The sequence below is a fragment of the Spermophilus citellus genome (assembly GCF_964194105.1).
Source record: "Spermophilus citellus genome assembly, chromosome: 2".
Classification (NCBI taxonomy): domain Eukaryota; kingdom Metazoa; phylum Chordata; class Mammalia; order Rodentia; family Sciuridae; genus Spermophilus; species Spermophilus citellus.
This window is the reverse complement of record NC_138183.1, coordinates 239,941,657-239,954,419: the sequence shown is the minus strand read 5'-3', so window position 1 is coordinate 239,954,419 and position 12,763 is coordinate 239,941,657. Positions and strand designations below refer to the sequence as shown.

The following is a 12,763-nucleotide window of genomic DNA, read 5'->3' as shown; positions in this document are numbered from 1 at the left end:
ATAAAATATTTACTTTTATAAATACTAAAAGGATATCTAAGTGAAGAAGTCAATGAAATAGTCGCAGATACCAGCTTGAAAACTAGGAGGTGTGATAATGTTGAAGACATACAAAGTGTTTTAGGTATTTATAGGTTAGGATAACATGGAATATTCAACCAAAGACTCCAGATTTCAGGGATTTGGCAAGCTGAGAATGTGGTAATTACTGTTTTTTTCAGTTTCTCATATGAAATTATCATGGTTTTATTTTGTCCTACCATATAATTTATATGTTGAGGTCCTACCTACTTAAAGTACCACAGCTTTGTTTGGAAATAGGGAGTTTATAAAGGTCATCAGTTATAAAATTGTATTAGGTTGTTTCAATCCCATGTAACTGGTATTCTATTGGAAGAGAAAATTTGGATGCAGGGAGAATGACACACAAACACAAGCTGGACATCTTCAAGTGAAGGACAGAGCTGGACTTTCCCTCATGGTCTTCTGAGGGATCCACCTCTGTCCATACCTTTATTTTGAATGTCTAGCAGCAGGGCTCCGAGACAACACATTCATCTTCAAAAACACAGTATCTCTAGCAGATGAAGATAGTTTTTGGTGCCAGGAAGTGGGTGCTCCTGCAATAAATGTCTAATATAAAAAAAAGAACTCAGCTTTGTGTGATTAATGGATACATGTTTGGAGATGTTTGAGAATCATCATAGAAAGAGCCCAGATGGCCTGGAAGAGTTGGTGGGTAGAAATGTGAACACAGAGAGGTATTGCTGGAGAGGGCTCAACAAGGAAAGAGGAGAGCAGTGGAGATGGGATGTCCTTTGAAGAACAGAGACATTACTGTGAGCACAATGTTCCTGGAAATATGAATGGAAAGATGCTTAGGGGTGACATTTCCAGTGGACCTGAGGGCCAAAGAAAGTGTAGGAAGGACATCATTTTCTAAAGTCTCAGTACCAATATTGATACAGTGATGGTGGTTTATAGTCTTCCATTAGTAACTGATTTTATCCATTCTTCATATGAAAATTACCGAGAGTCTTCAGTATTACACTCTATAACTTTTATACATAATGCAACTTTCGATCCTTCTAATTATTTCACATTTTAAAACACATCTGAATAGTAACTTTCTCTGAAACAATTTTCCAAATCTCAACAGGTTTAGAATTGAAGCACTGTGAATCTATAGCATGGAATCAATAAATATTTTATCAGCACATTTCTCAATTTGATCTTTAAAAGTTGAATCACATAGTTACATATCAAATCATTTAGGGAAGTAAACCTTGTATTATTTTACTTGGTAATCCAGATATCTACTACAGGTAGTCTGACACTAGTGGAGCCTTAAAACATATGGTAGATGAATAAAAGTGCTATGATGTGTCTGAGGATTTTTTTCATTGTTTTACAGGTAAACTACTTTATTCTCTGAAATCTGCATCAATGAAAAAACAGATGGAACATAGGAACAATGTAACTTACTTTGTCCTCTTGGGCCTCACACAAAATCCCAAGGAACAGAAAGTACTTTTTGTTATATTCCTGTTATTTTACATTTTGACCATGCTAGGGAACCTGCTCATTGTCCTAACTGTAACCTTCAGTAAGACCCTGGACTCTCCATTGTACTTCTTTCTTGCTAACTTATCATTTTTGGATATCATTTACTCATCAATTATTTCCCCAAAATTGATTTCAAATTTGTTCTTAGGAGAAGTTATCATATCTTTCAAGTTTTGCATGTTACAGCTCTTTGCAGAACACCTTCTAGGTGGGTCAGAGATCTGTCTTCTTTTGGTGATGGCCTATGACCGTTATGTGGCCATCTGTAAGCCTTTGCATTATTTGGTTATCATGAAGCCACGGGTGTGTGTTGTGCTGCTGGTAGTTTCCTGGGTTGGAGGTTTTCTGCATTCAGTAATTCAGCTTGTCACTATTTATGGGCTCCCATTCTGTGGCCCCAATGTAATTGACCACTTTATGTGTGACATGTACCCCTTATTGCAACTTGTCTGTGTTGACACCTATGTCACTGGCCTCTTAGCGATTGCCAATGGGGGACTGATGTGCTCTATTGTGTTTCTGCTCTTACTCATGTCTTATGGTGTCATCTTCCACTCTCTGAAGAACCTGAGTCAGGAGGGGAGGCGGAAAGCTCTCTCCACCTGTGGCTCCCACATCACGGTGGTTGTCTTCTTCTTTGTCCCATGTATTTTCATGTATGCACGACCAGTGAAGACTTTCCCCATTGACAAGTCATTAACTGTGTTTTACACAGTCATAACCCCCATGTTGAACCCCTTTATCTACACCCTGAGAAACTCAGAAATGACAAATGCTATGAGGAAACTTTGGAAAATAAATCACATAAGGTAGGAATCATTGAGTCTCCCACTATAAACAGAAACATTTCACTATTTAACTGTCTCTTTAGGATACATTATTCATTTCAAACTTAAAACCAATACTGATTTAATAAGGGATTTTTGTTAAACATAATTAAAGAATAAATTATAAGTCTGACAATAACATATTTCCCCAGTGTATTTTTAATTCTGTAGTGTCTTATTTATCAAGGGACCTAGGAATTTATGGTGCATATATACTATGAAGTCAATAGAAATATGCAATCTATTTATTAATAAAATTTTTAGAGTATTACAAGCATATTTAATTTTCAGTGTATCTTTAGTAATTATGTTGTCATTTCTCATTTTTAATTTTTTATAATTTTTTGAGAATTCAAGAACTTTATTAGATGACAAATTAGACAGAGTTGTACTATTAGAATATAAAGTAATTGATTAATATGTAATCTTATAAACATTATAAAGATATCTAAGTTCTTTTCCCTTAAAATAGATTATTTGTGTTTAAGAACTATGTCGGAAAAGTAAAAATATAATAAAAACTTCATTCTGTCTTTTCATAAATATGGTTGAAATTTTTTTTTCTAATATTTGAAAGAATCCATCACTTAAAAGACAGCTGATGGTGTGGCAGGCATATACATTAAATTCATATCATCAAACTCAGAATTATCCTCTTATGTCTTCTTTTTTTTAAAATTTATTTCAATTAGTTACACATGACAGTACAATGACCTTGACATATCATACATATGAATCAGATGGGATATAATTTCTCATTTTTCTGAGTATACAGGTTGCAGAATCACATTGGTCATGCATTCACATATATACACACAGTAATAATAATGTCTGTTTCATTCTACTATCCTTTATATTAAAGTAGTTAAGTGCTATATGTGTTTTTTTTTCATTTTTTTACTCACATTACATTAATAATTTTATTTCAGTAGTTTTATTTTTTTAAAAAAACAAATATGAATAAATAATAAGTATGAACATTACAATGTAGCCTTTGCAAGATGATAAACCTGAAAAAAGATATGATGAATTCCTCACCAGCATATCCCAGTCCTGTTCCCAGATGCAGGTACTGTGTTTCTATGGTTCTTCAAGTTAAGAGAGCTTATCATTTGCACAACCTGGGTCAACTTGGTGGACATTATGCTAAATGATATAAGCTGAACATAGAAGACAAATACTGCAAGATGTCATTTATATGTGAACACTAAATCTTCACATTTACAGAGACATATAAAAGAATGATGGTTGTCATGGCTGGAAAGTGGGAAACTAGATATGTTGGTCCAAGAGTAGCAAGTTTCATATACAAGTGAAATAATTCTGGAGTTGATAGCATGGTAGCTATTATGACTTTTGATGTATTGTATACTTCTGATAAGTTTTGCCCTACCACAAAAAGATTAAAGAAAACTTAAGTCATGTGACATCATGGGTGTGTTAATTATAGTCATCATTTCACAATGTATGCATATATCAAAATATCATGTTGTAAACCCAAAACATGCATGATTCTTATTTATCAGATATCGGCAGAAGTGAAAAAAAATTAAAAAAAGATGATACTACTATTACTGCTAATATGTGATTACTATTCTATGTGGTTCACTATTTTTTTGCAGTTCTTTTGCCTATAAGTTCTATTTTACTAGAGATTCACAGTTGGATTGTTATGGTTCAAAATTATTAGGTTGTCCATTTCTCTTTGTTTTTATGTCATCAACTTTATAATGATTATATTCATTGGGTGATTCCTTTTCAAACTTAGGTATTGCTTCTTTCTACTTTCTTGGTTTTCCTGCTATATTCTTTGGTCATTTTCATAATCATAACATTTCTTTCTTTTCAAATTATAACACTGCTAATAAATATCTCTTGGTGAGCCCTATGGACTGCCACATCCATTAAAATGTGAAATAATGTGATGCATCACAATTTGTTTTTATTGAAATTATAAAATCAAAATTGTACATTTTTCTAAACATGTTTGCATTTATTTAGAAGATTAATAATTTGCAGTTATTTAGGAGATTAATAACTTTTACCCTTATACATATTAATGTGATCAATTGTTATGTAGGATTTTATTGTACTAGACTATCTTAGCATTTGTAGAATAATTATGTTAAGGTTACAAACATTGTTTTCCAATATCAAAGGATTATTATGGCTCTTTTCAAAGTTTTTTTACATTGATTTTTATAATTCAAGATGGTGTATATATATTCAACACTATTTTGGAATATTATATACCATAATTTTGATCATATTTCAAAAATTCACCCCAATATTTCTGATTCCTGTCACACTTAATGTTCAAGTAGAACATTTAAGGTTAGCACCATTGACTCACTTTTCTATATATTTTACTTTTAATTTTTATTATTTGTTTCTCTCTAGAATATAATATATGGATTAATCCTTGGAACCTATAATTGTGCTGCCCACAGTAAATAATTGTTGAAAGAGATTCTTTTATCATTTAAAATAATTTATATTCTTTTAAAAAATATTAATTTTTTAGTTTTTTTTAGGTGGACACAATATCTTTATTTTATTTTTATGTGGTGCTGAGAATCGAACCCAGTGCCTCACTCATGCTAGGCAAGTGCGCTACCATTTGAGCCACATCCCCAGCCCTAAAATAATTTATATTCTGAGTCAACTTAAGTAGCATTCAGATGATATTCTCTTTGAAGTTTATGAATAACAATCACACCCAGCATTTATAAAATGCTTTTCCTTTTCAGGGTGTGGTCTATGCATCTTATGTTGGTTTCTTTATGTAACATTCCAAGTATTAATTCCTCCAATAACATCATGAGGTGGGTACTCTTGTTGGACCTATTTTACAGTTCCACAAGCAAGGGCTCATGGTGGTTGAAAATCCTGTGAAAGGTTATGACCATAGACTGTTTAGACCAAATATAAGAAGTCTGGTCTGTGCACAGATGTGGCAAGTTTTGTAATCTGGTAATGACAAAGCCTTCAGACCTATTTTCATATATTGAGTAAGCATCCATTGATTCTGTTATTTTTCGTGGTGTTTTAGTTCTGTATTTTTCATATATAGTTGTTTGTTTAAAAATATCTTAAGTGTGACATATTTTCAAACTCAGATAAAAGTTGGTGGACATCCTGGGACACTTCCCCCAGATTCCCCAAGTACTGAAATTACTTCACATCTGTTTGTTACTTTCTTTACTATCTTTTTGTATCAGTATATATATATATATACATATATATATATGTATATATATATAATTATATGTGTACATATATCATTATAGACAAAAATAAAGACACTTATTGAATCACCACATCACAGTGCAAAATTAAGAGACAATACTATTATACAATCCACACAACTTATTGCCACTTCACCAACTGTCCCAACTATAAAATCTTTGTGGCAAAAGAGAATACAAGCTCACACATTGCATTGTTTCATTTTTTTTTATTTTTATGTATTCTGATTAGTTATAAATGACAGTAAAATGCATTTTGACACATTATACATAAATGGAGTATAACTTCTCACTCTTATGATTATACATAATGTAGAATCCCACCTATCCTGTTATCATATATGTACATAGGATAATGATATCCAATTCATTCTACTAACCCTCACATCCCACCTCCTCTTCTCCCTTTGCTCCCCTCTGCATAGTCCAGAATACAGCTATTATTCCCCAACCCCCACTCCTATTGTGAATTAGCATCTGTATATCACAGAAAACATTGGGCCTTTGGCTTTTGGAATTGGCTTATTTCTCTGCACATGATATTCTGCACCTCCATCCATCTCCCAGCAAATGCCATAATTTCATTCTTCTTTATATCTGAGTAATATTCTGTTGTGTATATTACCACATTGTCTTTATCCATTCATCTGTTGAAGGGCATCTAGGTTGGTTCCATAGTTTGTCTCTGTGAATTGAGCTACTATAAACATTGTTGTGGCTATGTCACTGTAGTATTCTGATTTTAAGACCTTTGAGTATAAACTGAGGAGTGAGATAGCTGTGTCAAATGATAGGTCCATTCCAAGTTTTCTGAGAAATTTCCATACTGCTTTCCAGAGTGGTTGCACCAATTTACAGTCTCACCAGCAATGTAGGAGTGAGTGTACCCTTTCCCCCACAGTATTACCAACATTTATTGTTGCTTGTATTCTTGATAATTTTTTAAAAAAAAACATTTATTTTTTAGTTGTAGTTAGACACAAAACCTTTATTTTATTTATTTATTTTATTTCATGTGGTGCTGAGGATTGAACCCAGGGCCTTGAACATGCTAAGCAAGCACTCTGCCACTGAGCCACAACCCCAGCTACATATTCTTGATAATTGCCATTCTGACTATAATGAGATGAAATCCTAGAGTAGTTTTGATTTGCATTTCTCTAATTGCTAGAGATGTTTAGTATTTTTTTTTCTTAAATTTGTTGATCAATTGTATTTCTTCTTCTGTGAAGTGTCTGTTCAGTTTTTTAGCCCATTTATTGATTGTGGTTTATTTATTTTTTTGGTGTTGAGTTTTTGAGTTCTTTATATATGCTGGAGATTAATTCTCTATATTAGGTGCATGTGGTAAAGATTTCCTCCCATTCTGTAAGCTTTCTCTTCATGTCATTGATTGTTTTCTTTGCTGGGAAGAAGCTTTTTAGTTTGAATCCATCTAATTTATTAATTCTTGCTTTTACTTCTTGTGCCTTAGGAGTCTGGTTAAGGAAGTCAGATCTTAGGCAGACATGGTGAAGATTTGTGCCTATTTTTTTATATCGGACACAGAGTTTCTATTGTAACTCCTAAGTCTTTGATCCACTTTGACATGAGTTTTGTGCAAGGTGAGAAATGATAGTTTAATTTCATTTTGTTACATATGGATTTCCAGTTTTCCCAGCATTATTTGTTGAAGAGGCTATCTTCTCTCCAATGAATCTTTTTGGTGCCTTTGTCTAGTATGTATTTATGTCAGCTTGTCTCTGTGTCTTCTATTCTGTATCATTGGTCAACCTGTCTATTTTAGTGCCAATACCATGCCACTTTTGTATCAATGGCTCTGTATTATAGTTTAAAGTATTGTGATGCCTCCTGGTTCATTTTTCTTGCTAAGGATTGCTTTTCCTATTCTGGGTCTCTTATTTTTCAAATGAATTTCATGATTACTTGTTCTAGTTTTAAGAAGGATGTCATTGGGATTTTAATAGAAAGCACATTAAAGCTATATAATGCTTTTGGTAGTGTGGCCATTTTGACAATATTAATTCTGCCTATCCAAGAGCATGAGAGATCTTTCCATCTTCTAAGGTCTTCTCCAATTTCTTTCTTTAGTGTCTTATAGTTATCATTGTAGAGATCTTTCACCTCTTTCGTTAAATTGATTTCCAAGTATTTTATTTTGTGAAGAGTGTAGTTTTCCTAGTTTTTAAAGATTTCCACCTTTAGTGGATTCATCTCTGATATATAGGAACACATTTGATTTATGGGTGTTGATTTTATATCCTACCATATTGCTGAATTCATCTATTAGTTTTAGAAATTTTCTGGTGGGATTTTTTGGAACTTTTAAATATAGAATCATGATATCAGCAAATAGTGATAATTTGAATTCATCTTTTTCTATTCATATTCCTTTAATTTCTTTCACCTGTCTAATTGCTATAGCTAGAGTTTCCAAGTCTCTGTTGAATAGAAGTAGTGATAGAGGGCATATTCTTGTTCTAGTTTTACAGGGAATGCTTTTAATTTTTCTTCATTTAGAATGATGATGGCCTTGGGTTTAGCCTAGATAGCTTTTACAATGTTGAGGTATGTTCCAACTATCTATTTTTTCGAGTATTTTCAACATGAAGGGGTGCTGTATTTTGTCAAGGATTCTTGTCTTTAAGTCTGATGATGTGATGAATTATGTTTATTGATGACCATATGGTGAACCAAATTTGCATACCTGAGATCAACCCACTTGATCATGGTGCACCTTATTAATATTTTTATGTGATTTGCCATAATTTTATAGAGAATTTTTTTCATCTATGTTCATCATGAATATTGGTATGAACTTCTCATTCCTTGATGTGTCTTTGTCTGGTGTTGGTATCTGGGTCACACTAGACTCATGGAATGAGTTTGGAAGGGTTCCCTCCTTTTCTATGTCATGGAACACTTTGAGAAGTATTGATGTGAATTTTTCTTTAAAGATCTTGTTGAACTTGTCTGAGAATTCATCTGGTCCTGGGCTTGTCTTTATTGGTAGGCTCTTGATGGTATCTTCTATTTAATTGCTTGAAATTGATCTGTTTAAATTGTGCATGTCTTCCTGATTCAGTATGGGTAGTTCATATGTCTCTAGAAATTTGTTGATGTCTTCAAGATTTTCTATTTTATTAGAGTAATTTTCAAAATAGTTTCTAACTAAATTTCAAAATAGTTTATAACTATCTTCTGTATTTCAGTACTGTCCATTGTGATATTTCCTTTTTCATCACAAATTTTAATAAATGTGAGTCTTCTCTTTCTCCTTATTAGCTTAGCTAATAACTGGTGGATATAAAATTCTTGGTTTGCATCTCTTTTAAAACTTGTTATATGTTTTTCCGATACCTCTTAGCTTTGAGGGTCTGGGTTGAGAAACCACCTGAGATCCAATTGATTAGCCCCTTTATGTATCTTATACTTTTATCTTGTGGCTTTTAAAATTCTATCCATATTCTGTGTTAGTCATTCTCATTATAATGTGACATGGTGTGGGTTTGTTGCAAATTTGTACATTCAGGGTCATATAAGCTTCTTGTAGTTGATTTTCCATTTCACTCTTCAGGTGTAGGAAATTTTCTGATATTATTTCATTAAAAAGATTGTGCATTCCTGTGGTTTGTATCTCTGTGCTTTAATCTATCCTGAAAAATATTAATTTGGCCTCCTCACGTTATCCCATAATTCTTGGAAATTATGTTCATGGTTTCTTAAGATCTTCTCTGTGTGGACAAATTTAATTTTCAAGATTATATATTTTGTCTTCATTGCCTGAGGCTGTGTCTTCCAAGTTATCTAGTCTGTTGGGGATACTTTTCAATGAAGTTCTAATTTGGTTTATTAATTCCTTCCTTTTGAGAATTTCTGCTTGATTTCTTTTCATAATCTCTCTTTATTGGAGTGATCTTTCCTCTTCTGAAACTTAATCTCTGACTTCACTCCTTACATCATCCTTTATGTCATGAATCAATTGTATTATGTACATTCTGAAGTCCTTCTCTGACATTTCTTCCACTATGTTGTCAATAGATTCTATATTGGAGCCTCTTGGTTTGTTAGGGACATTTTGTTCCCTTGTTTTCTTGTGTTGTTCATGTATCTTCCCATCTAGCAGTGTTGAAGTCAGGTAGTATAGTTTCAACCCTATAGACTTACGGTGTACCTGAATCTTTCCAGTACCTTGCCTTTAAGGAGGGGATCAATATTAACAATACTCAATGCAAACAATATATAGCCTTAAACCAAATAGCACATATTAAGATGTCAAGCATTTCTCTCCCAGATGATTCTGAGAGCTGAGCACCAGGACATGTGCACCTGTCCCAGAAAACTGTCCTGTATCAGGCATACCAAGACCACACACTGAGAGCTGTGGGCTGGTATGCAGCTGCAAGTTCTGGGCTGGATTGGTGGTCAGAGAAGTGATTGGGGAGCCAATGGGTCCTGTTAGGTGCCAGACTGATGCCAGATCTGGCAAGACCAGGGTATCAATGGATTCCAGAATGGGGAGGGAGGATGGTACCAGGGACTGGGTTGGTGCTGGGACCAAGCTGGTGACTAGACCCAGCAAGTACTGGCTTTTGTGGGCCCTTGGAACTCACTGGGGGCTGGACTAACTAACTGACTGGTGAACCAAGACCAAGATGCTCTCACACCTTCCTCCAACCCTCTCACTAGCTGTGGCCAGCACCATCCATCCTATCATTCAGGATCCACAGAGCTGTGGAAAGTCTGGCTCTTTTTCACCTCTGTAGCAAGATGGTGGCCAACAGCACACCCAGCAGGAAATCCCCAGGGGCAAGGAAACCCATAGGTACCCTGATAATGACCTCCAGGACCTGACCATTGTCCCAAGATAGAAGTAACTAAGTTCGGAGAAGGAGGAGCGGCAGCGGGCCCACACATTGCATTTTCCTGCCAAATGTAAAGCATGGATTCTTTTCATGTGAAACATCACTGAGCCTGTATTTTTCTCTGGATCCAAGTATCTTTAAGTTGTTTTTCAGGACATGCCTCCCAGGCCCACTCAAGGTCACCTTGAAACCAGCATTTAAGAATGGACTCAGGCAACAGAAGACCATGTGGCCATATTATAAACCTTTTTGGGTGTGTGATAAGCTCATAATCTTCCACATGGCTCATGATAAAAACCTTACCTGGAAAAGTATCATATCATGCTACCTATGAAGAGGTTAGAAGACTATACAGGCCTACACAAAAGAACCCTAAAACTTCCCTAGCTACTCTTCAAAGACTTGCAGAGTACTTGGCAGTGTTTGATGAAAGGTCCTTTGTGCTCTTGTTTAGTTTTCATACTGTTTCTTCAGGTTGAGTTTCAGGTTACGCCTTTGGCAGGAGGTTTTGCATGTGATTCTGAATTTTCTCTTAGATACCACACCTGTGATCAACACTGTGGTCCGTGCAGTTACTTGCAATGCCACGTTTATTCACTGGGCTATGATGGCATCTTCATTTGTGAATGCTTACTCTTGAAAAGCCAGTTTTGAGCTAACTTTGAGTAGGCTCTAAAGGCACTTCCTTAAAACAACTTGCAGATAATTTGTTTTTCAGGAAATAGCTGAGCACAGTGGTGCACACCTGTAATCCCAGTAGCTCAGGAGGTGGAGGCAGGAGGATTATAAATTTAAAACCAGCCTCAGCAATTTAGAACCTCAACAAGGTAGAAAAACCCATGTCAAATTAAATAATAATAATAATAATTTTAAAAAGGGTTGGGGATGTGTGTCTTAGCATTAGCTGGTTTAGTTGATTCTCCAGTTGTTAACAAGATTCTCTTCTTGCTTTTTGATATTACACTATGAGAGAGAGAGAGAGAGAGAGAGAGAGAGAGAGAGAGAGAGAGAGAGAGAAGTAGATTTATGTAACTCTGTTCCTTCTAAAAATATGAACAAATAATTTTTAAGGGATGGGTCTACCCATATTTGAGCAGCCCAGGTTTTAACATTGTATGTAGTTTCTACTGGTGATTGCCTGCAAAAGCATCAAAGGGTCTCCTCCAACAGAAAAAGCAGAAGATGAAACTTGTATGTAGGGAGTTTGTGATGGGTGCTGAAGGCTGCAGAGGGAGGTACTGGAGGCATTGGGAGATGTTGAAGGCAGGAGGACCCATGTGATGATGTCCTCTTCCCTCAGCTCACATGGTACAGGATGCCACTCTTCTCACTGCCTGCTCTCAGGATATTAAGAACATCCTTAATGACTAGAATTCCATTTGTGTCCCCAGGTATTTTTGTTCTGGCATGAAGACTCTCATAAAGAGAAGGAATATTCCCTTTTAAAATGACTTAGAGAAACAATCATTGATTTTAGTGTTTTGCTATTGAACATGGTATTGAATTTGAGTTTAAAATTCATTCTTTCACTATAAATATATATAAGTGTTTTTCAGAAAATTATATAGCAGTAACCAATTATACTTAATAACTTATTAAAATTAACTTATGATTTTTCTTTTGGACTTACTTATGACTATAATTAAAATTTCCAACATTCAATCATACTTGTTTTGGCATGTTAATTTAGACCATGATGGGAAAACACAGAGAAATTTACACTCATATCTATGACAAGCTAATAAGCCAGAGACAAATAAACAATTATTTTGAACACATTTAATAATAGAATAGAAAACAATTAATGGTAAACATTGAGAGATGGATACAAACAATTTATCTATTGGATACTCCCTGCTTCTGTTTACAACTGTAAATACATATGCACCCAATTCTTGACTACCTAAATATGCAAAAGAAATATTAGATATGAAGGGAGAAACAAACTCTAATCAAATAATACATGAGGACTTTCATTGCCCACTTTTCATTAATGGATAGATGATATAGACAGAAAATCAACCAAGAAACCTCAGACTTAAACTACACTATAGATGAAGTAGAGCTAACAGATATTTGCAGAGCATTTCATGCAAGAGCTACAGAATATGTGTTATTTTCATCAGCACACAGAACATTTTCCAGGATAGATAATGTATCAGGCCACAAAATAAGTATCCACAGATTTTTAAAATATCAACATTATGTCATATATCTTCTCTGAGTATAACAAAATAAGAAGTCAACAACAAAACAA

General features: G+C 34.4%; 2 protein-coding genes across 2 annotated transcripts in view; one reads left to right on the top strand and one right to left on the bottom strand.

Annotated features, from left to right (window-relative positions):
• LOC308638592 (olfactory receptor 4C11-like) overlaps nucleotides 1-12,763 on the bottom strand; it is a gene marked incomplete at both ends in the record, with an annotated part of 413,029 nt that overhangs the window by 202,780 nt on the left and 197,486 nt on the right. The gene's annotated exons all lie outside the window — the stretch shown is intronic.
• Nucleotides 1,459-2,379, top strand: LOC308639308 (olfactory receptor 4A47-like; the record flags this gene model as incomplete). The annotated part of the gene is made up of 1 exon (XM_081277515.1): nucleotides 1,459-2,379. The coding sequence occupies one exon, from the start codon at nucleotides 1,459-1,461 to the stop codon at nucleotides 2,377-2,379; it is 921 nt and encodes a 306-aa protein (XP_081133641.1).